This window comes from Ovis aries, chromosome 2 (assembly GCF_016772045.2).
Source record: "Ovis aries strain OAR_USU_Benz2616 breed Rambouillet chromosome 2, ARS-UI_Ramb_v3.0, whole genome shotgun sequence".
Lineage (NCBI taxonomy): Eukaryota > Metazoa > Chordata > Mammalia > Artiodactyla > Bovidae > Ovis > Ovis aries.
In genome coordinates, this window is record NC_056055.1 from 151,963,032 (window position 1) to 151,987,987 (window position 24,956).

General features: G+C 39.6%; 1 protein-coding gene across 3 annotated transcripts in view; it reads left to right on the top strand.

The window, feature by feature from the left end:
* The window catches only part of ACVR1 (activin A receptor type 1), a 139,497-nt gene extending 126,292 nt beyond the window's left edge, over positions 1-13,205 (top strand). For all 3 annotated transcript variants that reach the window (XM_060409911.1, XM_042243831.1, XM_027964937.2), the window contains 3 exons: positions 771-968; positions 11,126-11,256; positions 11,984-13,205. In XM_060409911.1, the coding sequence (XP_060265894.1) occupies positions 771-968; positions 11,126-11,256; positions 11,984-12,118 (464 nt within the window). In that variant the 3' untranslated portion in view covers positions 12,119-13,205. The remainder of the gene's footprint in view (positions 1-770; positions 969-11,125; positions 11,257-11,983) is intronic.
* Positions 13,206-24,956: the final 11,751 nt, after the last annotated feature.

Sequence of the window (24,956 nt, forward strand, 5' to 3'; positions counted from 1 at the left end):
TCAGCTTATTGTTCTCTGTACATGTGGCTGTTGAGAAAAAAGCCTGTGGGTTTGGCCCAGGTTACTGTTCAGATAGAGCTTTCCAGGTGGCTCAGTAGTAAAGAACCCACCCGTCAATTCAGGAGACGTGGGTTCGATCCCTGGGTTGGGAAGATCCCCTGGAGAAGGAAATGGCACCCCACTCCAGTACTCTTGCCTGGAGAATCCCACGGGCAGAGGAGCCTGGCGGGCTACAGTCCATGGGGTCGTAAAGAGTCAACATGAATGAGCGACTGAACAAGAACAACTGTTCAGATGAGTGGTCCTTTTTTAGGGACAGAGCAGGGCCCGGAGCAGTCGCCTCTTTATGTAGTGATAAGTTACCTCAAAGTCCCTTCTTCAAATGGTTTGAAGTTTGTTTGGAGACCAGTGGGAGCTGTGCTGGAGCTGAGAGCTTCTTTTGAGGCTCCCATTTAACAAGTGAGTCTGTTTTCTTGTGGATTTTGAACACCGGCTTCATATTGGTTTGGTGTATTATTTACTCAAACCTTTTTGTCTCTGAGGTTCCTATATTAATTTAATACACCCAGGATGTTTCTGGCATCAGCCCTATTTCCTGCTCTCAACCCAAGTCATCACAACAGCACTCCAGGGATGACTAGGGGTGGTGGGGGGTGGGAAATGTGGCCGTTACCTTGGATGCCACAAGAGGGCGCTGTTGACCGGGTTGGGTTGGAAACCTTCAGCAACCCTCTGTGAGAAAGGGTTGACACTTGTCTCCTTCCTTTTAGGCCTGGCAGTCATGCATTCCCAGAGCACCAATCAGCTCGATGTGGGGAACAACCCCCGTGTGGGCACCAAACGCTACATGGCCCCCGAAGTTCTTGATGAAACTATCCAGGTGGATTGTTTCGATTCTTACAAGAGAGTCGACATTTGGGCCTTTGGACTTGTCTTGTGGGAGGTGGCCAGGCGGATGGTGAGCAACGGTAGGTAACTGATCTCATATAATGTTGTCCTTGTCTGAGTTCTCTTGATCCTGCTACCTTTAAAAGGGCAGAGGGAATAGTTAAGTCCACATTGATCCATGAATCATATCTGTGAAGCTGTCAGCATTTATATTTGATTTATGGCTGGTCGGTGCAAGGCGCATAAGGGCAGTCTGTTTTAACTGCATAAAAGGAGATGGTGGTAGATAAAGTATTTCTGCAAAAGACTTCGTATTCCTTGATTGTTGGTATTTTTCCTTCAGTCCGTACTTTCCTTCTTTCCTCCATCCTCATGATTCTCTCTTTCTCCCATCCTTCCTCCTCCTCTGCTCTTTTCCCAAGTGACGTTTATCATGAGGAGAATGCTCAAGTAAATCTAAGGGTGAATCTTGCTATTTTAGATACGTTTCCTTCTCAAGTTTGGATTATTGAGAAGAGACTCAGATTGCACACTAGGAATTCACTCCTTTGTAAGAAGCAGGCTGTACTTGCTGAGTAAGTGAAGTTTACATTCAGGAAGCTCTGAATAGGAGGCTCATCCTGGTCCTCGTATAAGGAAGTTTCATGAAATGGTGGTGTTGCCTTATCTGCTAGGGAAGCACATATTTGTCGATAATTCTTAACCTATATTCCCTACCATAACCTTTCACCTCCATCTTTCTTATCAGCCAAAAACACCAAAAATACACTGTTGAACTTTAGGTTTACTGCATTCTGGAGGCAATACCTATTCTCAGTCAAGTACAACATGTGTCTCATCTACCCACAAAGTGGTATCAGAGCAGAATCTCTCAAATCCACTAAATTGACCTCTTCACACCTTCACAAATGGAAGTCTTACTTCACAGAGGACACATCTGGAAATTGTTCTTGGAAAGCAGAAGAAAATGCTATATGTTTAAACTGATACTCATTTTCAGGAGATGCTCTGCCTTCCTGGGACCCACTAGGATCCTAGATTTAAAGTGTTAGAGAATGCGTGGAGTCGCTAACACAAGCTCCATCTCACCTTCCACTGATACTTTCTTACAATGATTGGAATTCTTGGGGCAACCACAAGTTTTGAGAATAACACAGCCAGAGAATAGGAGGTTCTGTGAGAGAAGTGGAATTGGGGTAACATAGTTTTAGTGTGTAATAATTTAAATTGGCAAGCCTTTGGGGTAGCGTTCCCTCCTCCGCCCCACCCCCAAGCAGAGTTTAACAAACTCTCTAAGGGTATCAAAGCCCTTGTTTCACATTAAACATAAACACACAGATATTGTAACCTGACAGTTCTTTTAAAGTTTTTTTTTTTTTTGGATGGAGTCATGAACATTTTCTTGGTAATTGTTTCTCAATTGTTGGGAGCTACTGACTTGCGTTTTGTGCCATTCAAGCGCCTTGAGAATTGTTTGCAACAGAGTGAGTGTTTTGCTGATTTATAAAGTTCTGTCTGAACTTTGCCTGAAATTGCACAGCAACTTCATTTCTCCCATGCCCCTCCCTAATAATTCTTGAGAGGCTTAGAACTGAAAATCAAATTATAATTAGTTTATCTTAAACACATTAGAAAAGGATTGGTGTCATAATAAACCGTGTGATGGGAAACTTGCCCGAGATGAAGAGGAAGTTAATGTTCCAAGGCCAGGATGGTAGCAATCCAGCTGTGGGTGCTGGAGCTGTGCCAGGCCAGCCTGTGGATGAAAGCCGAACTTGGCAGAAACTCGGGACTTGGGCTTTGTAAGAACTCGTGTTGCAAATTCGTTCCCTGTGTCACAGGCTTAAACCCAAATGGCTTTTGAAGATCAGCTGTGATTAATAGGAGTCAGTTGGAAATTAGAGTCATTGGTTTAAAATGTAGCTCAACAAATAGTTTTCTCAGTCTATCTTCTAACATTATTTCTGAAAATCGTGAAGGGTAAAGGGAGAGAGACTATTTTGGATGTTTTCTGATTTACTGATCTCCTACTTACATCATGGTTTAGATTGTTCTCTGTTTCCTAAAATTTTGTGGGTTGAGCTCCTGTTCTGTGGTTTGATTTTTAGGGGGCGGTAAGTCTCATTTTAAATCAGCCACTGTCCCTTGACAATGACTAATTTGGTATTTTCCTCTTTTCTCGAGTTTTCCTTCTCCCATGAATATGTACATGCACAAAGACAGAAATTAGTTTATCCAAACTCAAACTTGCGAGTGTTCAAGGCTGCTTGCAGATAATCTATTCATATTGAGTAGTAGCATTATCCCCAAACAGAAAAATGAGTAGGATTTGCCTTTGCCTTCCAACGTTCGTGTTTCTTTCGCCGCCTTCTTTGTGCAAGCATGTATATATTATATATTTTACTTAGTTGTAATTCTATAATTCTTAGATATAATTTGTATCTTCTTCATTTGTGGTTTTTTAGTGTTAATCTGTTTTCATTTTTGGTCATATTAATGGTCAGTTCATGAATTTAACTGTTTCCATATTGTTAGATATCCTGTCTCCTCCATGTGGGCCAATAGTAGATGTCTTTGTTCATATAACTTTTTCATTTAGGGAATTATTCTTAATTTGAAACAAAGTAGACCTATTAGGTCAAAGAATATGGATGTTTTTATGGCTTGACACATATTGCCAAATTGCTTTCCATAAGAGTTGTTCTAATTTACAATATCCCGCTCACCCCAGGGTGTGATGTACCTATTTCACTTTCTTACTAGCTTTAAGAACTGACATTAAAAGGATATATATTTTTGAAATTATTGCATATTAAATGTACCTCGTTTAAATATATGAATATCTTATCGTAGGAAGGTCATTATCATTATGTGTCCTTTGAGTTCCTGAGTCTATTGTAAAAATTGATGACCAGATAGTTCTCTTGGAGCAATACGATCCTCAAGTGAACCATGAGTATAAAAATATGTTGCATTTTATATTTTCATGGGAACTTTACATTTCTTTGCTACTAATAATAAACTTCATGCTGTGTCTGTACAGGAAATGAGAGTTCAGTCCATTTTCGCATCTGAAATTATCTCAGTAGTATCTTTTGGAATTTACTGTTTGTGTTTAGTTTGATACTGAATTTGGAATTGGTCAGAAGGAAAACCATTTTCTCACCATTTCTGGGTGAACTTTCTATGTGGATCTAAGGCAGGGTTTTGCTTGGAACACTAGTGCTTAACCTGCAAAGTGTGCAGTAGGATCACCTAGAAACACAGACTACTGAACGCCCTTCCCCCGCCCACCCAGCCGAGTCTCTGATTAATAGGTCTGGGGCTGGACCCAGGATTTTGTTTTCTAACAGGGCCCCAGGTGATGCTGTGCTGTAGTCAGCGACTGTACTCTTGAGATCCCAGGTAAAACTGGAACATATTCTATCAGTCTTAATCAGGCCAGGAAATAAAGACTGTCCCTAGGATGCTGATAGAGCCTGTGTAAGCAGGATTTCTTGGTTTGTGTTCTGATAAGTGAAACTTGCTCTCTTTTCCAAGCTGAAGAAGGGTCCCTTTCTCCTTTCAGTCTTGTAGCTAGGGCGTGGCCTTTCTTTCTGGAGTTTTGCTACTTCTCGGGCAGTACTCTTCCTTTCTTCCTTTAATATACAGTTATGCCGACACACTACTTTCTCGTTACCTGGATTCAGTGTGACATGGAGACAGAACGTGACATGTGGACACCATAGGTAAGTGGGTGCATCACAGCTCTTCACTTGTGCCATTTAGCTTTGGGGCTAAAATGGGGATCAAAATACCTCTAGTAGCCCCAGCCAGGCATCCTGCAGCCGTTCCTTCTTGGGATCAGCAGTCCTTTCTCTGAAGCCTCAGCTTTCAGTGTTTAGAACCCTGTATGTAGAAACAACAGAGCTGTGTTGCTCTAATACTGTGGTCATCTTCTGCTTTTGGCTTTAAAAACTGAAACGATCTTCATTGTCCCTCCTTCGGCACACCTTTGACTGTAGCCTCTATCCCAGCAGCATGAGCCTCTGTTATACCCCTCGCGTGTCTCCTCTTCCCTGCCCACAGGAGGGTTCTGCAGACACGCTTTTGTTGCCCTGTGACTGGCTTTACTTTGTGATGGAATCCAGTGTGTCAAAAAGCATTTGTATCTTCTTGAAAATACCCTGCTGGCCAAGCTACATCTCTTAATGGGGTGTGGACTAGGAAATACTTGTTAGAATAAGCTTGTGTTTGGCACACATACTTTGGAAAACCACTTCTGTGAGCCCTTGGGCTTGCCAAGGAGCCATGTGTGCATCCAGTTCCTAAGCACAATGGGCTTGTGTACAGAAACCATGACTCGATTTTCGTCAGCAACTTAACATCCAGCGTGTTTCATGATTTTATTTCACTACTTCAGTGTCTATTAAGGCTTGAACAAAGGGGAGAAACAGAGAACTTTTTAAGTATTCAAGTGATTTCTTTCAGGTTTGTCTGAGGCTTTAAGTGTGGGTTTGGAGCAGGAATATGGAGGTGGAGTAGGAAGGAAGGATTTTTTTCCTTGATTCCTGGAATTTTATGGCCTTGAGTTAAAGGTCTAGACCAGAGGAGGGCAGTCAGTTGACCTCACGACAGAATAACGAGAGGCGAGCAGAACTTTACTGGGTGAAATTTGCTGCTTACCAGTCTCTCTTCCTCGACACACCTTTCAGAGCAGCCCTCCACCAAGGCACACCTCTGTGATGCCAACCTTCTAACAGCCCTGGCATCAAGTGAATGATGCATTCCTCTTGTAAGGCCTCCACAGCCAGCAAATGCTTGGATCTCTAGAGGAGCATCTCCCTCTAGGTTGAGGTATGTGAGATGTAAGGTGTCTGGTCATAGCTTAACTCAGAACATAGCTGCGCATCTCTCTTAGGCCCTTTGACATCTCCTCTGACAGCTGTAACGTTAATCAGTATTTTTAGTATGGCTCGACGGGGCAGCCTTCTCTGAACCATTTGCTGTGGCGCTATTTCTTTGCTGGGAATCCCAGTAGCGGAAATGACTTTTTTACAGATTTCAGATGATGCACTTAGTCTTGACTTTGATGTACATGGTTCCGCAGGCCCATGAACTGGAGTTGGGGTGGTGGGGTGAGGTCATCGCTGCCAGACATGTACTTTACTTAGCAGAGAACAGAGCTGTCCTTCCAATTGTGCTCCTGTTTCAGGAAGGGCACCTCCCTTGGGGAGAAAGACGGCTTCCCAGCAGGTGCGCCCTGTTGGCTTACAGGTGTGACTCTGAAATCTCTGGCAGTGAGGCAGGGTCAAGGGGGACTGGGACTGGAGCCCCTCGGCTGTCACCGCCTTGGCTGTGAGAGTGCCATCCATTTGCCTGTCCCTCGTGTTTTATGTGGGCCATGGCGTGAAAACTGTTTGAATCCCTCCTGTGAGGCGTGTTAAGCAAAGTAACACAAGTAGATTTTTTTTTAAGACAAGTAACATTTTTCATTTATTTTTTAAAACATATTTGTTTGGCTGAGCTGCCTCTTAGCTGTGGCATGTGAGATCTAGTTTCTGACCAGGGATTGAACCCTGGCCCCTTGCATTGGGAGCACAGAGTCTTGGCCACTGGACCACCAGGCAAAATAGATACATGTTTTGAATCTTGTTCCTACCATGAAAAAATGCATCTCTGCAAACAGTGCTTCCCAAGATTCTTTCATCCATGTACCACCTTTATGATCTTTTTCCTATCCAAGTGCCACTTGGACCATTATTTTCTTAATTGTTTTGAAATTTTTCAAACATTTCTTTTTAAAAGGAAATGAGTGTTACTGCCAGAAGTGGGAAAGCCAGTATCCCATGGCATTAAATGGAAGATAATGTTAAAAATGCATATACAGTTATTTAATTAAGATGAAAAAACATTTTGTCTGTGAACTGTTTTCTTACAGGTCATCCCTGAAGGAAACACTGTATTAACGTAGAGATTTCTCAGCAGCCAACCATAAAGCATTCTGATTCAATGTAAAATGGCTTTAGTTGTAATGTTCTGATTTCTGAAGGGTTTTATAATTCCTGTAGGCATTAACTGTTAATGGTAGCACTCTGTATGTATGTAGGTGCTGGGGATTCTGCTTCCCTCACCTGTCACTCGGATGTGTCCACCCAAGTTGTGAGGCAGTGGGGAGAGTGAGCCCATTGTTGTGATGAGATGTACGCACTGTCCCATTTGGGGCTTGTTGGGAAGAGATATAGAATAGAAACAGTGAAATGGATTCTGGTTTGTCATTAATTAGCAGTGTGCTTAGACAAGTACATTTTCCCTGAGTGGTCCTCAGTTTCTTCTGAAGGAAAAGAAGGCTGTGATCTACCTGACTATAACATTGCATGGATGTGTTATTTTTTTCTTTTAATTATTGGATATTGGAGTATAATTGCTGTACAGCACTGTGTTAGCTGCTGCTATACCGTGAAGTGAGCCAGCCATATGCATACATATATCCCCTCTGCCCCTCTCCCACTCCCCATCCCACCTCTCTAGGACACCACAGAACACTGCCCTCAGCTCCCTGTGCCACCCAGCAGCTCCATGCACGCATCTTTGCCTCACCTTCATATTGTTCAGATTATAGCTAAATCTACAAACCCTTTTCTGCAATTGAAAAAAATCCCCCAAACTTCGAAAGCCAAATGGTTTGAGTATGGAGGATCACAAGGAAGGCCCTGTTTCTGGATACTTGCATTTTCAGAAAGACCTCTCTGGTGTTTGATGTGGTTTGAAGCCCTGTCCAGGGCATTCTTGAGATTGTGACGTGTCCTTTACAGGTGTTAGAACTAAGGCCTGGCAATAAAGGCTTCTACTTAGAACCATGCAGTGAATTAATGCCAGGGATATTGTTGGTATATTTGCCCCAGAAAAAAATATCACTTAGACATATGTCCAGGAATAAAACTAATTGCATAAATCAGATACACATGTCCAAAGTTGTGGGGGAAGAGGTTATGGATAATTTCTCTGATTCTTTCCATGGCTCTTGAAGTTTCCCCCCGCCCCAGGGTGAAAAAGCAAGGCCTGGCAGGCTTTGTCCCTCCTTGACCACCTTGAGGAGCTCCTCTCAGGCTGTGCTCCTGGATCCTTTGTTGCTGTACCACTCCTTTGGCACTTGAAGTACTTTGTATTTTTAGTCCCTTTTGCTGAGTGCACGCTGTTCTCTTCGCTGGCTCACGATTTGGCAGTTGCTTATTGGGTGCTACTGTAAAAGGACTGGAAGTCCACTTGTTTTCTGGCAGAAGAGGAATAGTTGTAAGTACTTTCTGCCTCGACATGAGTCACTTCACAGCCTAACCTTGACCTCTCACCCTCCCCACCACATGTGTATCCATATCAGCCAAGGGAACGTCCCTGCCCCTCTCCAACATGGAAGGATCATTGGAAACCCCTCGTCTTTGTTCCATATCCCCTCCTGTGCTCCGCCGGCCTGGAGTGCCCCCCCTCCTTGGTGTGTTCTTGTCCCATAGTCTTTCTCGACAGCTCATCTCTCGGTTCCCTCAAGTCCTGGCTCCCAGAAAGTTTATGTTTCCATGGCACCAGGTTTATGTCTCGTACTTACACCACACAAGTGGTGTGGTTTAATTCTCTAAAACGCCCCGAGCAGCGTGTCCCCCACCTCTTCTCCCTACTCCTAGTTTGTATTTTTTTCATATTTTCTTTTCCCATTATTTTCATCACCAACATCTCAGCTTTATTTGTATATCCTTAGACAGTCCAACCAGTCCATCCTAAAAGAGATCAGTCCTGGGATTTCTTTGGAAGGAATGATGCTAAAGCTGAAACTCCAGTACTTTGGCCACCTCATGCGAAGAGTGGACTCATTGGAAAAGACTGTGATGCTGGGAGGGGTTGGGGGCAGGAGGAGAAGGGGACGACAGAGGATGAGATGGCTGGATGACATCACTGACTCAATGGACGTGAATCTGAGTGAACTCTGGGAGTTGGTGATGGACAGGGAGGCCTGGCGTGCTGGGATTCATGGGGTCGCAAAGCGTCGGACATGACTGAGCAACTGAACTGAACTGAAGTGCAAAGGACAGCCTCTGGATCACACAGTTTAAGGGATTAAAGTGGTTTTTGAGCCAATTTGGAAACTAGCAAGTAAAACTTAGAACATCTATTCTTGCCTTTCAAGATATATGAAGGGGTAAAATACAATTATTTTTAACAAGATTTCCATTATCTAAGCAAAAAAAGAGAGGGGCTTGTCCTCATCTTCCACTTGAGTTCCTTGGAAACTGAGAGCATGTCTTATACTTTTATCATCCTCAGTGTTTAGTATGATGTGCCAAACATGGTTGGTATGTAATATACTTTGAAATAATTGCTTTCCTTGACCAGAGGGAGTTCCAGATGATGGTGGAGTTTAATTCCAGACTTATTTTATTCTGGGGAAGCATGATCAACATTAGATGGAGAGAGTCAACCATTTGTCCAATGGTTGACAAGAGGTGTGACTAAGTCCCAGACATAATGAATTAAATGATCTCTTTAAACTTGATTCCTTTTATTAAAAATGGCAGTTAAAATTAACTATAAACCCAAAAGAAAACTTCATCTTTGTATAGTGAAATTTACTGTTGAGTATTCCCAAATTCTGTTTAAAAAATCTAACTGTACTTTTGTATCTACATAAAAATTCAACTTCATAGTTGCATAACCCTTCCCAAGCTGGCTAGGCAAATTACTCCCAAATGGCTATCACGCTAGATTTTTAAAGAACGATAAAGCAGGCACAATCCTACTGTTTCTTACAAATTCATGTGGCCCTTATAAAGGTATAAATTATCTTGCAGGTCTGTGTTCAGCTCTATTTTCTGTGATGTCTCCTAGTAATACGTGTATTGAAAATAATTAAAATATTGTTTGAATGCTTCCTAGGGGCTTGACAAGAGTAGTAGTAGGTAGGGCCTCTGAGATGAAGTATCTTAAGTCGTCTTTTGAAAGCAGTGATTTATGCCCAGTCTGAACTGTTTATGTTTGCCAGGAATGGTGTTAATCCACTGACTAGTACACGTTACAAACACAGTCAAGCAATGTAAGTTGGATTTTAAAATATCAATTATTTTAAAATGTAATTTAGACTACATTCCATTTTAAAAATAAATCTATTAAGTTTAACATAACTATAGTATTTAACAGATGTTCCTTATCATGACTAATCTTTTCCATAAACGGTTTTTATTTATATGGGATCTGTTAGAACAGCTTCTTACTGTTAATTTCTTTGACAAATGAAAAGGAGATTGCAAAACAGTTATCTTCCCGTCTGTGCCAATAATCGGTCTGGTAGGTATTTAGGAAGAGAAGTCAGGAGGAAGAGGCAGTAAACCAGGGAATCCACTAGCCGCATTGTTGAGGCCTTTGATGATGGAAGAGAAGTAATAGATTTCCTGGGTTTTATTTCTATAAAGAAAAGAATCCATTTTCTCATTCCAAATTATTTAAATTTTTCTGTTTGTGGAACTACTTTTCTTTGCAAAGAGTAAGGAACTGATGTAATTTTGCTGGGGAAAAAGATTTCCAAGGCATTGAAAACCATGCCAGAGCAGGAATTAGCTACTTTCGTAATTGCCTGGGAGTGAGGAAGAGTTCGTTCTTTTTGTCATTCTTCTCCTTTCCGATGACTGTCCTCCACATTTTGTTCTGTGTCTTTGATCGAAGAGGAAATGATAGAGCCATCAAACAGACAGCTGTGAGTGACAGAGGCCACTTAGAACATACTGGATGAAGGAGGAAACTGCATTTCATACTACATTATTTGCATCCTCCAAAGGGGATGGCTTATTTCACAGCAGTGACTTTTTCCCTAATAACAGAAAGGGGTGTTTTGCTGATGGTTTTGGATTATTTGCCTCTAGCTTTAGTTCATGGACTGCATTTCATTTCAGTTTATGGTTTGAAGTTACTAGATTCATGTACCTTCTTTAGGTATCTTGACCTTATTTAATCAAAGAGTTTCTCTTTAAGTAGTGGTCATATTTTCTTCTAAACAGTTTTTGCCCCTAAGTTCTCTGCAGGGCTTCCTTCCTTTGCTTTGTTTTCTGCGTATTTTTTCAAGACCTATCTGTAGCTTTTAGGATCATCTTGAAGTTTGAGGAAGGTGATCAGTACTTTTTTCTTTTTTTTCTGCATTGTATCCTGTGATGCCCATCAATAACACCCTGGAAACCTCTATTCTTTTGCTAACCAACACAATTCTTGTCCATGTATGAAGGTATTGTGGAGGATTACAAGCCACCATTCTATGATGTGGTTCCCAATGACCCAAGTTTTGAAGATATGAGGAAGGTAGTCTGTGTGGATCAACAGAGGCCTAACATACCCAACAGATGGTTCTCAGACCCGGTAAGAGTACTATGCTTGCTTCATTTCAGAGCTATACTGTCTATACATTTGTATACAACTCTATACACACCAGAGTTTCAGCTGGTAGAGTGATATGGTCTGTTGCTTTCTCTTCCTATTTTATGTAAAAGGGCTTTAGACCTAGTTGAACAGGTTCACAAAGTGGTCTCATTCTTGAAAGAGCCACATGTATAAATCTTGATAACAAATGACAACATTCACAAGATTTTTTGCCCTTGACCAGCTCCAGGAATTGGGAGAGTCATTACTATGCCACTAGCCCTAGGGCTGCAGTTTCACCTGTAAACCAAGAGACTTGAATTAATGCTTTTAAATTCTTTTCTGTCTCTGCATATCTGAAATTCCAAACATAGGCTGTTTAATGCTGACAATCTTTAATTGCTGTTAAGTAGTAAGTAGCAAATCTTAAGACATTGAGAAATGACCCTATTCGCATATTTCAGTTTTAGCTCTGAGTTAGTACTATGGCTTTTAATACCCATAAAACCATCAAGGGGTCCAGACTGGCATATGTAATTGACTTGATAAAGTCAGATGGTAGCATTAAGACACTCAAGAGTGGCTTCTTTACCAGTGGCCAAGGCTTTGATGATTGTGTAAGGAGGATGGTAATAACATCACAAGACCTGCAGAGCCCTGCAAAATGGTTGAAATAACATCTGCCCAGCTACTTATTCACTGTGGTGTTGGTTCTTTCTCTCCTCAGACATTAACCTCCCTGGCCAAGCTGATGAAAGAATGCTGGTATCAAAATCCATCTGCCAGACTCACAGCCCTGCGTATCAAAAAGACTTTGACCAAAATTGATAATTCCCTAGACAAATTGAAAACTGACTGTTGACATTTTCATGGTGTCAAGAAGGAAGATCTGACATTATTGTTGTTGTCCAGCTGGGACCTATTGCTGGCCTGACTGGTTATCAGAACAGAATCCATCTGTCTCCCTCCCCAAATGGCTGCTGTGACAAGGCAGACATCTTACCCGGCTGTGTGCTGGGGAAGACACCAAAACCACCCTAACCTCGCTCAATGACTGTGACCTGGGCATTTCACAAACTGTTCACACTGCAGAGACTTAACGTTGGACAGACAATGTTGCAAAGGTAGGGAACTGGAGGAACACAGAGAAATCCTAAAAGAGATCTGGGCATTAAGACAGTGGCTTTGCATATCTTCACAGGTCTCCTAGACACTCCCCACGGGAAACTCAAGGAGGTGGTGAATTTTTAATCAGCAATATTGCCTGTGCTTCTCTTCTTTATTGCACTAGGAATTCTTTGCATTCCTTACTTGCACTGTTACTCTTAATTTTAAAGACCCAACTTGCCAAAATGTTGGCTGTGTACTCCACTGGTCTGTCTTTGGATAATAGGAATTCAATTTGGCAAAACAAAATGTAATGTCAGACTTTGCTGCATTTTACACATGTGCTGATGTTTACAATGACGCTGAACATTAGGAATTGTTTATACACAACTTTGCAAATTATTTATTACTTGTGCAGGTAGCAGTTTTTACAAAACTGCTGCATGCATATGTTAAAGCTTATTTTTATGTGGTCTTATGATTTTATTACCAAAATGTTTTTAACACTATACTCTGAAATGGACATTTTCTTTAATTATCTGTTAAATTCACATTTTAAGTGCTTCACATTTATATGTGTGTAGACTGTAACTTTTTTTCAGTTCATATGCAGAACGTATTTAGCCATTACCCACGTGACACCACCGAATATATTACTGATTTAGAAGCAAAGATTTCAGTAGAATTTTAGTCCTGAACGCTGTGGGGAAAATGCATTTTCTTCGGAATTATCCATTATGTGCATTTAAACTCTGCCAGAAAAAAATAACTATTTTGTTTTAATCTACTTTTTGTATTTAGTAGTTATTTGTATAAATTAAATAAAATGTTTTCAAGTCAAAGTGAATTTTGTTCAACATAAAAAAAGATCTACATATTATAAGGCATTTTCTTATGGAAACAGAAGCACAAAACTAATTTGTAAGTCAAATTTGCATTTAAAGTCTATTAACTAACTTTAAGGTTCTAAGGAGGATGCCCTCCATCTTAAATTTGGTACCAGAAAATTTAAACTTGGTGGGGTGGAGGGGCTGCAATTTTATTTTTTTCTTAGGTTTGTTACCCCCACTACAAAGCTGGGGAAACTGTCTGACCTGCCTCCTTAGAAAGAGACTTGTGAATGTAAGTGGAAAGAAGGTCAAAGCATTTTGTTTAGTGTAAAGATCCTGTGTGAGGGAAAGCAGTCTTTGGCATCTTAACCTGCCTTTGCTGCTTGGGGAGAGTTGATTGTTGGCTTATTAAACTTGTGTTCAATGGGGTTTAAAATGTAGGATTTACAGTAACTCAAGAGTAGAGTTGTTAAAATTCTGGAATGTTCACCAGAGGTAAGTTAATAACTTCATTAGTAAGCATTTATGTGGAGAGCATATATTAAGGTCACATTTAACTTAAAAAATTGTGGTAAAACATATAACCGATTTTACCATCATAACCATTTTTATGTATACAGTTCAGTGGTATTAAGTCTATTTACATTGTTATGCTGCTACTGCCACCATCCAGCCACAGAACCCTCTCCATCCTGCAGAACTGAAACTGTTAAATGATAGCTCTCCATTTCTCACTCTTTTCAATCCTTGGCACCCATCATTCTATTTTCTTTAGTTTGGCTACTCTAAGTACCTCATAGGAATGGAATCACACAGTATTTGTCCTTTTGTGAGACTGGCTTATTTAGCATAATGTCAAGGTTCATCTTTGTTACAGCATACATTAGAATTTCCTTCTGTTTTATAGTTGATAATGTCCCACTGTATATATATACAATGTTTATCCATTTATCTTTTGAGGGACATTTCAGTTGCTGCTACTGCTGCTGCTAAGTCACTTCAGTCGTGTCTGACTCTGTGCGACCCATAGACAGCAGCCCACTAGGCTCCTCTGTCCCTGGGATTCTCCAGGCAAGAACACTGGAATGGGTTGCCATTTCCTTCTCCAGTGCATAAAAGGGAAAAGTGAAAGTGAAGTCGCTCAGTCGTGTTCAACTCTTTGCGACCCCATAGACTGCAGCCTACGAGGCTCCTCCATCCATGGGATTTTCCAGGCAAGAGTACTAGAGTGGGTGGCCATTGCCTTCTCTGACACTTCAGTTGCCTCCTCCTTTTGTCTATTGTGAGTAATACTGCCATGAACTTGGGTGTATAAATATCTCTTTGAGTCCTCCCCCTTTCAATTATTTTGGCTGTATATTCACCAAAAGTGGAGTGGAATTGTATTTAACATTTGAAGTATTATATACATATATAAAATTGTACAGCTTGATGCATTTTTATAAATTTATACACTGATTGCACCCATGGAAACAGCACCTAGATCAAGAAGTAGAACACCAGCTTCTAGAGGAATGTCAGGATCATGGCAGCATGAGTTCTTTTCTCTCTGGTGTCACATCCATAACTGAACAAAAGTGCCTCTGCACATTATATACCAGGACAGCAGGGATTACTGCGTATCTCTGCACCTCAAAATAGAACTTAAGAAGGGCTGTGGGTCCCAGGGAGACAGTAAGCCTGCCTCACTTCTACTTGCTGTGATCAGGAAAAGGAAAACTTGAAGAGTATAGAAATGAGTGTCGGACACTCATGGGAGAGAATTTGTAGAGGTTCAGCCAACCTGATGGGAGGTTCCAGGACACTGTTAGAGCTGGACAGAGGTGAGTTTAAAGGCAGAGGAGAGAGGGGACTCCACTGAGGCACCTGATTTGCCCAGGATGACACTGCAGTCCTCTACACTTGGGTCAGCTTTGGTGGCTACCTCTTTGCCAGTAGAGGTGGAAAGCCCAAATGCGAGTGACAGACTGCCTGGCTGCTAGAGACACTTATTTGTCTCCAGCAGCTCGTAGATTTCTGAGGGGGGATTTCTGTGACTGGGAGGAAGGAGAGGAGATGGAAGGAAGCAAACAAGAATGCCAAAGAACACCAAAATAATGTGTTTCCTGCCATCTGCTTTGGGCTTTCAGCTAGCAGTCCACTCACAGATCTCTGGGAGTATTCCACTCATGGATCTCCCTGTCAGGTCATGGGCATCCCCAAAGCCCCAGGCAGCTAAGCCCACAGCTCCTGGCTCTTTCTGTGCTCCTGAATGCAGCCTTGAAAACTAACCCTGGCAAGGAAAAACCAGAAACGTGAGCTACAGTGTCATCTTCTGGAACACAAAAGGTTTTTAGATGCCAGCCTGTTGATGTGCAACAGCCAAAGAAAACAAATCCTTCACTAAGAAAAGTGTCTGCTATTTCAAAAGCAAAAGCAGAGGTGCATAACCTCAAACACTATGAAAAATCAAGGAAATATGGTACCACAAAAAGAATGTCAGTTCTCCAGTAACTGAACTCAAAGGCATGGAATATTGTGATCTGATTTTTTAAAAAAGCAAAATAGCTATTATGAAGAAATTCAACAAGCTATAAGAACACTCAGAAAGGAAATTCAGTGAACTTAGGAGAAGGAAATGGCAACCCACTCCAGTATTCTTGCCTAGAGAATCCTGTGGAGAGAGAAGCCTGGTGGGCTGCTGTCCATAGGGTCGCACAGAGTCGGACACGACTGAAGCGACTCAGCATGCATGCTTGCATTGGAGAAGGAAATGGCAACCCACTCCGGTATTCTTGCCTGGAGAATCTCAGGGACAGAGGAGCCTGCTGGGCTGCCATCTATGGGGTCACACAGAGTCGGACACAACTGAAGCAACTTAGCAGCAGCAGCAGGAATAAATTTAATGATTATAGGTTCTTTATCAAAGAGACTGAAATTTTAAAAAGAACCAAATTCTGGAGCAGAAGTCAATGAATGAGATGAGGAATGCATTAGTGAGCAAAAATAACAGATCTGATGAAAGAAGAAATAAATGACTTGAATGGTAGGAGTTTAGAAATGATTCATTTAAAAAACAGAACTAAGGTTTATAAAAAGTAAAGAAACTCAGAGTTATCAGAAAAGCAAGTACTAGATAACTGTATCAGAAGGAGAGAGAAGGGGGTAGAGTTTATTTAAAGAAATAATCAGAGAACTTCCCAACTCTGAGGAAGGAATTGGACATACAGATCCTAATAGAACAGCCTATTATCCCAATGCAGACAGACTGTCTCCAAGACCCAGTCTAATAAAAACTGTCAAAAATCAACAGACATGTGGACATGGTTGGGGATAGTGGGGTAGGAGATGAGCTGGGAGATTAAGGCTGACACGTACATACCATGTGTAAAATGGCTAGTGGGAAACCTGCTGTAACGCACTGGAAGCCTGTTTGCTGCTCTGTGATGATCTAGATGAGCGGGTGGGAGGGAGGTCCATGAGGGAGGGGATATAGGTATATATACAGCTGATTTACTTCATTGTACAGCAGAAATGAATACAACACTGTAAAGCAACACTCCAATAAAAGATCAATGATGAAGACGCAACTAGGGAGAAATTCAAGTAACCTACAAAGTAATCCCCGAATAAGCTATCAGTGGATTTCTCTGCATAAACTCTATATGCCAAAAGAGAGAAGGACATATTCAAAGTGTCGAAGGATAAAAACTCAACCAAAATTAAACAACAAACCTATCTTCAGGAGAAGTAAAGACTTTCCTAAATGAGGACTGAAAGAGTTCACCAACAGACTTGCCTGCAAGAAATTCTTAAAGAGTTTAAGCTAAAATGAAACCATGCCAGTGATAGAAAAACATATGGAAGTTCATAATACTCTGATAAAGGTGAAAATTAGAAAACTTTTAACTTTACATTAGAATGGTTTGTTAATCACTTAATGATAGTATAAAGTTTAATTGGAAAAAACTCAAGAGTAACTACTATAGCTTGCTAATTTATGGCATAAAAAGGTTAACTGTGATGTCAAAACTATAAGAGGAGGATTAAAGAGGGGAACCTTTATAGGTGAACAAAGATAAGTTCCTATCAGAATAAAAAGGGCTGTTTCATCTATAAGATCTTAGTTTCTGGTTAACCAAGAAGCAAAAGTCTATTATAGAGTCATAAAACATGGGGAAAGAAAAAGAGACTGAGCAAATTACAGGGAAAACCACCAATTTGCTAAGGTATGCAGAGGGGGGGAAAAAAAACAAGGGAGCTGGTAAACCACCAGAAGTAAATGATAAATTCTTGCATAATCACTAAATGTAAATGGACTGAAATCACCAGGTTAAAGGCAGGCAGTAGCTTGAATGGATTAAAAAAAAAAAAAAAAAAAGCCAGCTCTATGCTGCCTAAGGAGACTCATCGGCCCTAAAGACACACAAAGGTTAAAAGTAAAGGTTTGGAAGAGGACAGTTCATGTAAATGGGCCTCCAATTCCATCAGGTCTTCATTAATAATCTTGTGTTGCACGAATTCAACGAAGTCATCCTTACAGATCTAGCTTGAGGTTCTTGCTAAGGCTCACTGAGTTGCTGAAGACCTCTCTGGATTCCTCCTCTTAACATGTATTCGCAGGTTTGAAAGTTTGCAACTCGAATCTTCGTTTGTAGAGAAGCATAAGAGACTACTATGAGCTACTACAGGCCAGTAAAATGAACAGTGTAGATGAAATGGACAAGTTTTTAACTTAGAAAGGTAGTCTTTGAAGACTGAACCAAGAAAAAATTAGAAAATATGAACAGACGAAATACAAGTACTGAAACTTGCTGTGTGATTAAAAAATTCCCAACAAAATTCCAGGACCAGATGGCTTCACAGACAAATTCTTCAAACATTTACAGAAAAGTTAACATCTATCCTTCTGAAACTATTCCAAAATTTTGCAGAGGAAGGAACACTTCCAGACTCATTCTATTAGGCCATCGTCACCCTGATACTAAAACCAGATGAAGATACCACAGAGAAAAGAAAATTACAGGTCAATATCACTGATGAGTATAGACACAAAAATCTTCACCAAAGTACTAGCAAAGTGAATCCAACTATACATTAAAAAGCCTCTTCATGAATCACAGCCTTGCCAGGGCAAGGGGAACTGTGTAACTCAATGAAGCCGTGAGCCATGCCATGCTGATCCACCCAAGATGGACAGGTCACAGTGAAGAGTTCTGACAAAACATGGTTCACTGGAGGAGGAAATGGCAGATCACTCCAGTATTCTTGTCAAGAGAATCCCATGAACAGTATGGAAAAGAACAAAGATATGACATCAGAAGATGAGCCCCTCTCTGTCAGAAGGTGTCCAATATGCTACAGTGGAGAGAATTACTAACATTAATAACTCCATAAAGAATGAAGCAGCTACACCAAAGTGGAAATAGCACTCAGCTGTGGATATGTCTGGTGGTAAAAGTAAAGTCTGATGCCCTAAAGAATAATATTGCATAGAAACCTGGAATCTTAGGTCCATGAATCAAGATAAATGAAGTCAAGTGGGCCTCAGGAAGCATTATTATGAACAAAGTTAGTGGAGGTGAAGGAATTCCAGCAGAGTTATTTAAAATCCTAAAAGATGCTACCAAAGTGCTTCACTCAGTGTGTCAGCAAATCTGGAAAACTCAGCAGTGGCCACAGGACTGGAAAAGGTCAGTTTTCATTCCAATCCCAAAGAAGGGCAATGCCAAAGAATGTTCAAACTACTGCACAACTATATTCATTTCACATGTTAGCAAGGTCATGCTCAAAATCTTTGAAGCTAGGCTTCAGCAGTACATGAACTGAGAATTTCCAGAGGTACAAGCTGGATTTAGAAAAGGCAGAGGAACCAGAGATCAAACTGCCAATATTCGTTGGCTCATGGAGAAAGAAAGGGAATTCCAGAAAAACATCTGCTTCGAACATCTGCTTCATTGACTCTGCTAAAGCCTTTGACTATGTGGATCACAGCAAACTGGAAAGTTCTTAAAGAGATGGGAATACCAGATCACCTTACTTGTCTCCTGAGAAACCTGTATGCAGGTCAAGAAGCAACACTTAGAACTGGACATGGAAGAACAGACTGGCTCAAAATTGGGAAAGGATTATGACAAACCTATATACTGTCCCATTGCTTATTTAATTTATATGCAGGGTACATGTGAAATGCCAAGCTGGAGGAATTGTAAGCTGAAATCAAGATTTCTGGGAGCAATAGCAACAACCTCAGATATACAGATGATACCACTTTAGTGGAAGAAAGTGAAGATGAACTAAAGAATCTCTTGATGAGGGTGAAAGAGGAGCGTGAACAGGCTGGCTTAAAACTCAAGAAAACCAAGATCATGGCATCTGATCCCATCACTTCAAGGCAAATAGAAGGAGAAAAATAGAAGCAGTGACAGGTTTTATCTTCTGGCTCCAAAATCATTGGAGACAGTGACTGCAGCCATGAAATTAAGATACTTGCTGCCTGGAACAAAACCCATGATAAATCTAGACAGCGTATTAAAAAAGCAAAGACATCATTTTGCTGACAAATGTCCATATAGTCAAAGCTATGGTTTTTCCAGTAGTCATGTACAGATGCAAGAGTTGGATCATAAAAATGGCTAAGTGCCTAAGAATTCATGCTTTTGAATTGTGGTGCTGGAGAAGACTCTTGAGACTCTCCTGGACTGCAAGATCAAACCAGTCAATCCTAAAGGAAATCAACCCTGAATATTAATTAGGAGGACTGATGAAGCTGCAACTCCAATACTTTGGCCACCTGATGCGAAGAGCTGACTCACTGGAAAATATCCTGATGCTGGGAAAGACTGAGGGCAAAAGGAGGAGGAGGAGGCAGAGTATGAATTTGAGCAAACTTTGGGAAATAGTGGAGGACAGTGGAGCCATGTATACTGCAATCCATGGGGTTGCAAAGAGTCGGACATGACCTAGCAACTGAACAACAGCAACATACATTAAAAGAATCATACACCATGACCAAGTGAGATTTATCCCAGGTATGCAAAGATTTTTCAATATCCAAAAATCAGCGTGATACACGATATGAAAAACTGAAAAATAAAAACTAAATGATCATCTCAATAGAGAAAAAGATTTTGATAAAATTTAACATCCACTGGGGGGAAAAAAACTCTCCAAAAAGTGGGCATATAGGGGCATATATATATTTTATATATAATAAGAGCCATATATGACAAACCCACAGCTACCATCATACTCAACAATGAAAAGCTGAAAGCTTTTTTTCTAAGATCAGGAACAAGACAAGGATGTTCACTCACACCACTTTTCTTCAACATAGCTTTGGAAGTCAGCAATCAGAAAAGAAAAAGAAATAAAAGGAATCCAAGTTGGAAAAGAAGTAACTCTATCATTGTTTACTGATGACATGATTCATAGAAAATCTTAAAGATGCCACCGGAAAACTAATAGAGCTGATCGATGAATCTGGTAAAGTTGCAGAGTACAAAATTAATACACAGAAATCTCTTGCATTGCTATACACTAACCATGTAAGATCAGACAGGGAAGTTAAGGAAACAGTCCCATTTACCACTGCATCAAAAAGAATAAAATACCAAGGAATAAACCTACCTAAGGAGACCAATAACCTTAACCTGTGTTCCAAAAACTACAAGACACTGATGTAAGAAATCAAACATTATATAAGCAAATGTAAAGATACACCATGATTTGGGATTTGATGAATCAATCTTATCAAAATGACTAGACTACACAGTGCAATCTACAGATTCAGTGCAATCCCTATCAAACTACCAATGGCATTTTTCACAGAACTAGAACAAAATTTTTAAAAATTTGTATATAAACCCAAACGCAATCTTGAGATACGAAACAAAAAACAGATCTGGTGGAATCAGGCACTTTTGAGTTTGTACTATACTATAAAGCTAAAGCAATCAAAACTCTTCTGGTACTGGCACAGAAACAGAAATATACATCAATGGGACAGAATAGAGAGCTCAGTAATAAGCCTACCTACCTGTAGTCAATTAATCTACTACAAAGGAGGCAAGACTATATAACAGAAGACAGTCTTTTCAGTAAGTCACACTGGAAAACTGGACAGCAGCTTGTAAAAAATGAAATCAGAACATTCTCTGAACTCATTCTCATCAGAACATTCTCATGAACAAAAATCAACTCAACAGATTAAAGACCTAAATGTAAAACCAGATAACGCAGAACTCCTAGAGGAAAACACATGCAGGACACACTTTGACATAAATTGCAGCAATATTTTTTTTTGGATTTGTCTCCTAGAGTAATGGAAATAAAAACAAAAATAAGTAAATGGGATCTAACTAGACTTAAAATCTTTTGTACAACAACAGAAACCATAAAATCAAACTACAGCCTATGGAATGGGAGGAAATATCTGCAAACGACAAAAGCGATTAATCTCCAAAATACATAAACAGCTCACACAGCTCAATTAAAAACCATTCAAAAAACGGACAGAAGAGCTAAATGTACACTTCTCAAAATATGGCATACGGAAGGCAAAAAAGCACATGAAAAAAATGCTTATCACTAATTATTAGAGAAATGCAAACCAAAACTACAATGAGGTATCACTTTACACCAGTTAGAATGACCATCATCAAAAAAACCTACAAACCGATTTGTAGATTTCTACACACCCTGGAGAGCATGTGGAGCAAAGGGAATTCTCCACTGTTGAAAATGTAAACTGGCATAGCCACTATGGAGAACAGTACAGAGGTTCCTTAAGAAACTAAAAAGTTACCGTATGATCTTGCAATCCCACTCCTGTGCACATATCCAGAGAAAATCATAAATCAAAAAGATATATATACTTTCCAGGTGGCACTAGTGGTAAAGAACTAGCCTGCCAGTGCAGGAGATGTTAAAGTCTCAGGTCTGATCCTTGGATCAGGAAGATCCCCTGGGGAAGGGAATGGCAACCCACTCCAGTATTCTTGCCTGGAGAATTCCATGGACCGAGGAGCCTGGCAGGCTATAGTCAACGAGGTAGCAAAGAGTCGCACGTGACTGAGTGACAAAGCACAGCAGAGCATATGTAAATGTATATATGTGTGTATACATATATTTACCTGAATCACTTTCCCATGCAACTGAAACTAACACAACATTGTAAATCAACTATATTTCAAAAAACTTTTAATTTAAAAATACATTAAGCAAGTATAGATCTAAATGGATAAAGAGACAACAATATAATAAAGGGGATTTCAGTATCCCACTGTTAAGAATGGATATGCCATCCAGACAGAAAACAAGGAAACATTTGAATTGAACCACACTTTAGAACAAAAGGACCTAACATATTATAGAACATTCCATCGAACTGCAGCAGAATACACATTCTTCACAAATGCACATAAAACAATTTCCAGAATAGATTATATAATAGGGCACAAGACAAATTTTAACAAATTTAAGAAGGTCTAAATCAAAGCAACTATCTTTTCTAATTATGACTAGTATAAAAGTAGAACATGGAAAGGCTGGAAAATATACATATGTGAACTAGACAAAACATTTCTGAACAACCAATGGGTCAAGAAGAAACCAAAAGGGCAAAAATCATCTCAAAACAAATGAGGAAGTAAGAACAACATATCAAAACTCACAGGATATAGCAAAAGTGGTTCGGAAAAGAATTTACAGTGGAAAAATGCATATACTACAAAATTATGAAGATTCTAATAACCAAAATTTACACCACAAGGGAATAAAAAAGCAGAACAAATTAACCCCAAAGTTAGCAGAAGGAAGGAAATAGGATCAGAACAGAAACAAATCAGAGACCAAAATATCAATAGAAAATATCATCAAAATTAAGAGCCAATTCTTCCAAAAGATAAACAAAATAGACATGCTTCTAAACTAGACTAAGGAAAAAAAACAACCCTCAAAATTAGCAATGAAAAGAGGAGACATTACAACTGATACCAGAAATAAATAGGGTAATAAAAGACCATTATGAATAATTATGTGCTGACATGTTAAACTAGAAGAAATGAATAAATTTCTAGAAACACACAACCTACCAAGACTGAATCGGGAAGAAATAGAACATCTAAACAAGACAAGTAAAGAGACTGAATTTTAAAAACCTCACAACGGGGAAAACCCCAGGACGTGATGGTTTCACCAGTGAATTCTACCAAACATATTAAAAAAAATTAAGACCCATTCTCCTCAAACCTCCAAAAAAGTGAGAAAGATGGAACACTCCCACATTTATAGTACAAGGCCAGCATTACCCTGATATTAAAGCCAGATAAGGATACCACAAGAAAATATTCCTGATATATATAAATGCAAAATTCTCCACAAACTATTAGCAAACTGAATTCAAGAATACATTAAAAAGGTTTATATACAATGACCAAGTAGGATTTATCCCTGGGTTTTCCATATACAAATCAATGAATATAATACATCACATTAATTAATGAAAGATAAAAATCACATGATCATCTCAATATACACAGAAAAGGCATTTTACAGAATACAACAGCCTTCCAAGATAAAAATACTTAAAAGAAGGGATATAGAAGGAATATACCTCAACTTAATAAAGATGCTATTCAACAAACCCATAGCTAAATCATACTCAATGGTGAAAGGCTTCCCTCTTGAGATCAGGGATACAAGAAAGCTTACGCTCACCACTTTAATTCCATACAACACTGGAAGTCCTAACTAGAGCAATCGGGTAAGACAAATGACACACAAACTGGAAAGGAATAAGTAGAATTGTTGCTATTTGCATATGCTATCCAATTTTATACATAAAAAATCCCAATGACTCAATGAAAAATCTGTTGGAACTAACCAAAAATTTTATTAAAGTTGCAGGACACAAAATCAACATACAGAAATCAATTGCTTTTCTATACAGTAATGATGGAATGTCTGAAAAATAAATTATTTCATTCACATTGGCACCAAAATCAATACTTAAAAAATTTAACTAAGGAAGTGAAAGATATATATAATAAAATTACAAGACTTTGCTGAAAGAAATCAAGGACACAAAGACATCCTTTGTTCATGGATTGGAAGAATAATGTTTAAGGTGTCCATACTTCTCAAAGTCATTTATAGATTTAAAGCAAAGCCCATCAAAATACCAATGGCATTCTTCACAGAAATAGAAAAAGAAATCCTAAAATTTGTATGAAACCTCAGAAAACTTTAAATAGCCAAAGCAATACTGAAGATAAAGAACAAAAGTAGAGGTATCATACTTCCTAATTTCAAACTACTACAAAGCCATCATCATAAAAACACTATGGTATTGACACAAAAATAGACAGAGACCAATGGAACAGAACAGAGATCCCAGAATTAAATCCCTGGATATATGGTCAATTTAACCTGACAAAGGAAGCAAGAAACCCAATGGGGAAAGGATATCTCTTTAACAAATGGTGTTGGGAAAAGTGGATAAAAACATGCAGAACAATGAAAGTGGACCCATCTCTTAATACCACTCACAAAAATTAACTTGAAATGGATCAAGCATTTGACCTGATACTATAAAACTCCTAGAAAAAAATGTAGGAAGAATTTTCTCGACACTGGTCTTAGCAATGATTTTTTTAATATAACACCAAAAAACACAAATGATAAAATGCAAAAATCAACAAAAGGGACCACATCAAACTTAAAAGCATCTGCGCAGCAAAAGAAACAATTAACAAAACGAAAAGGCAATCAAGAGAATGGGGA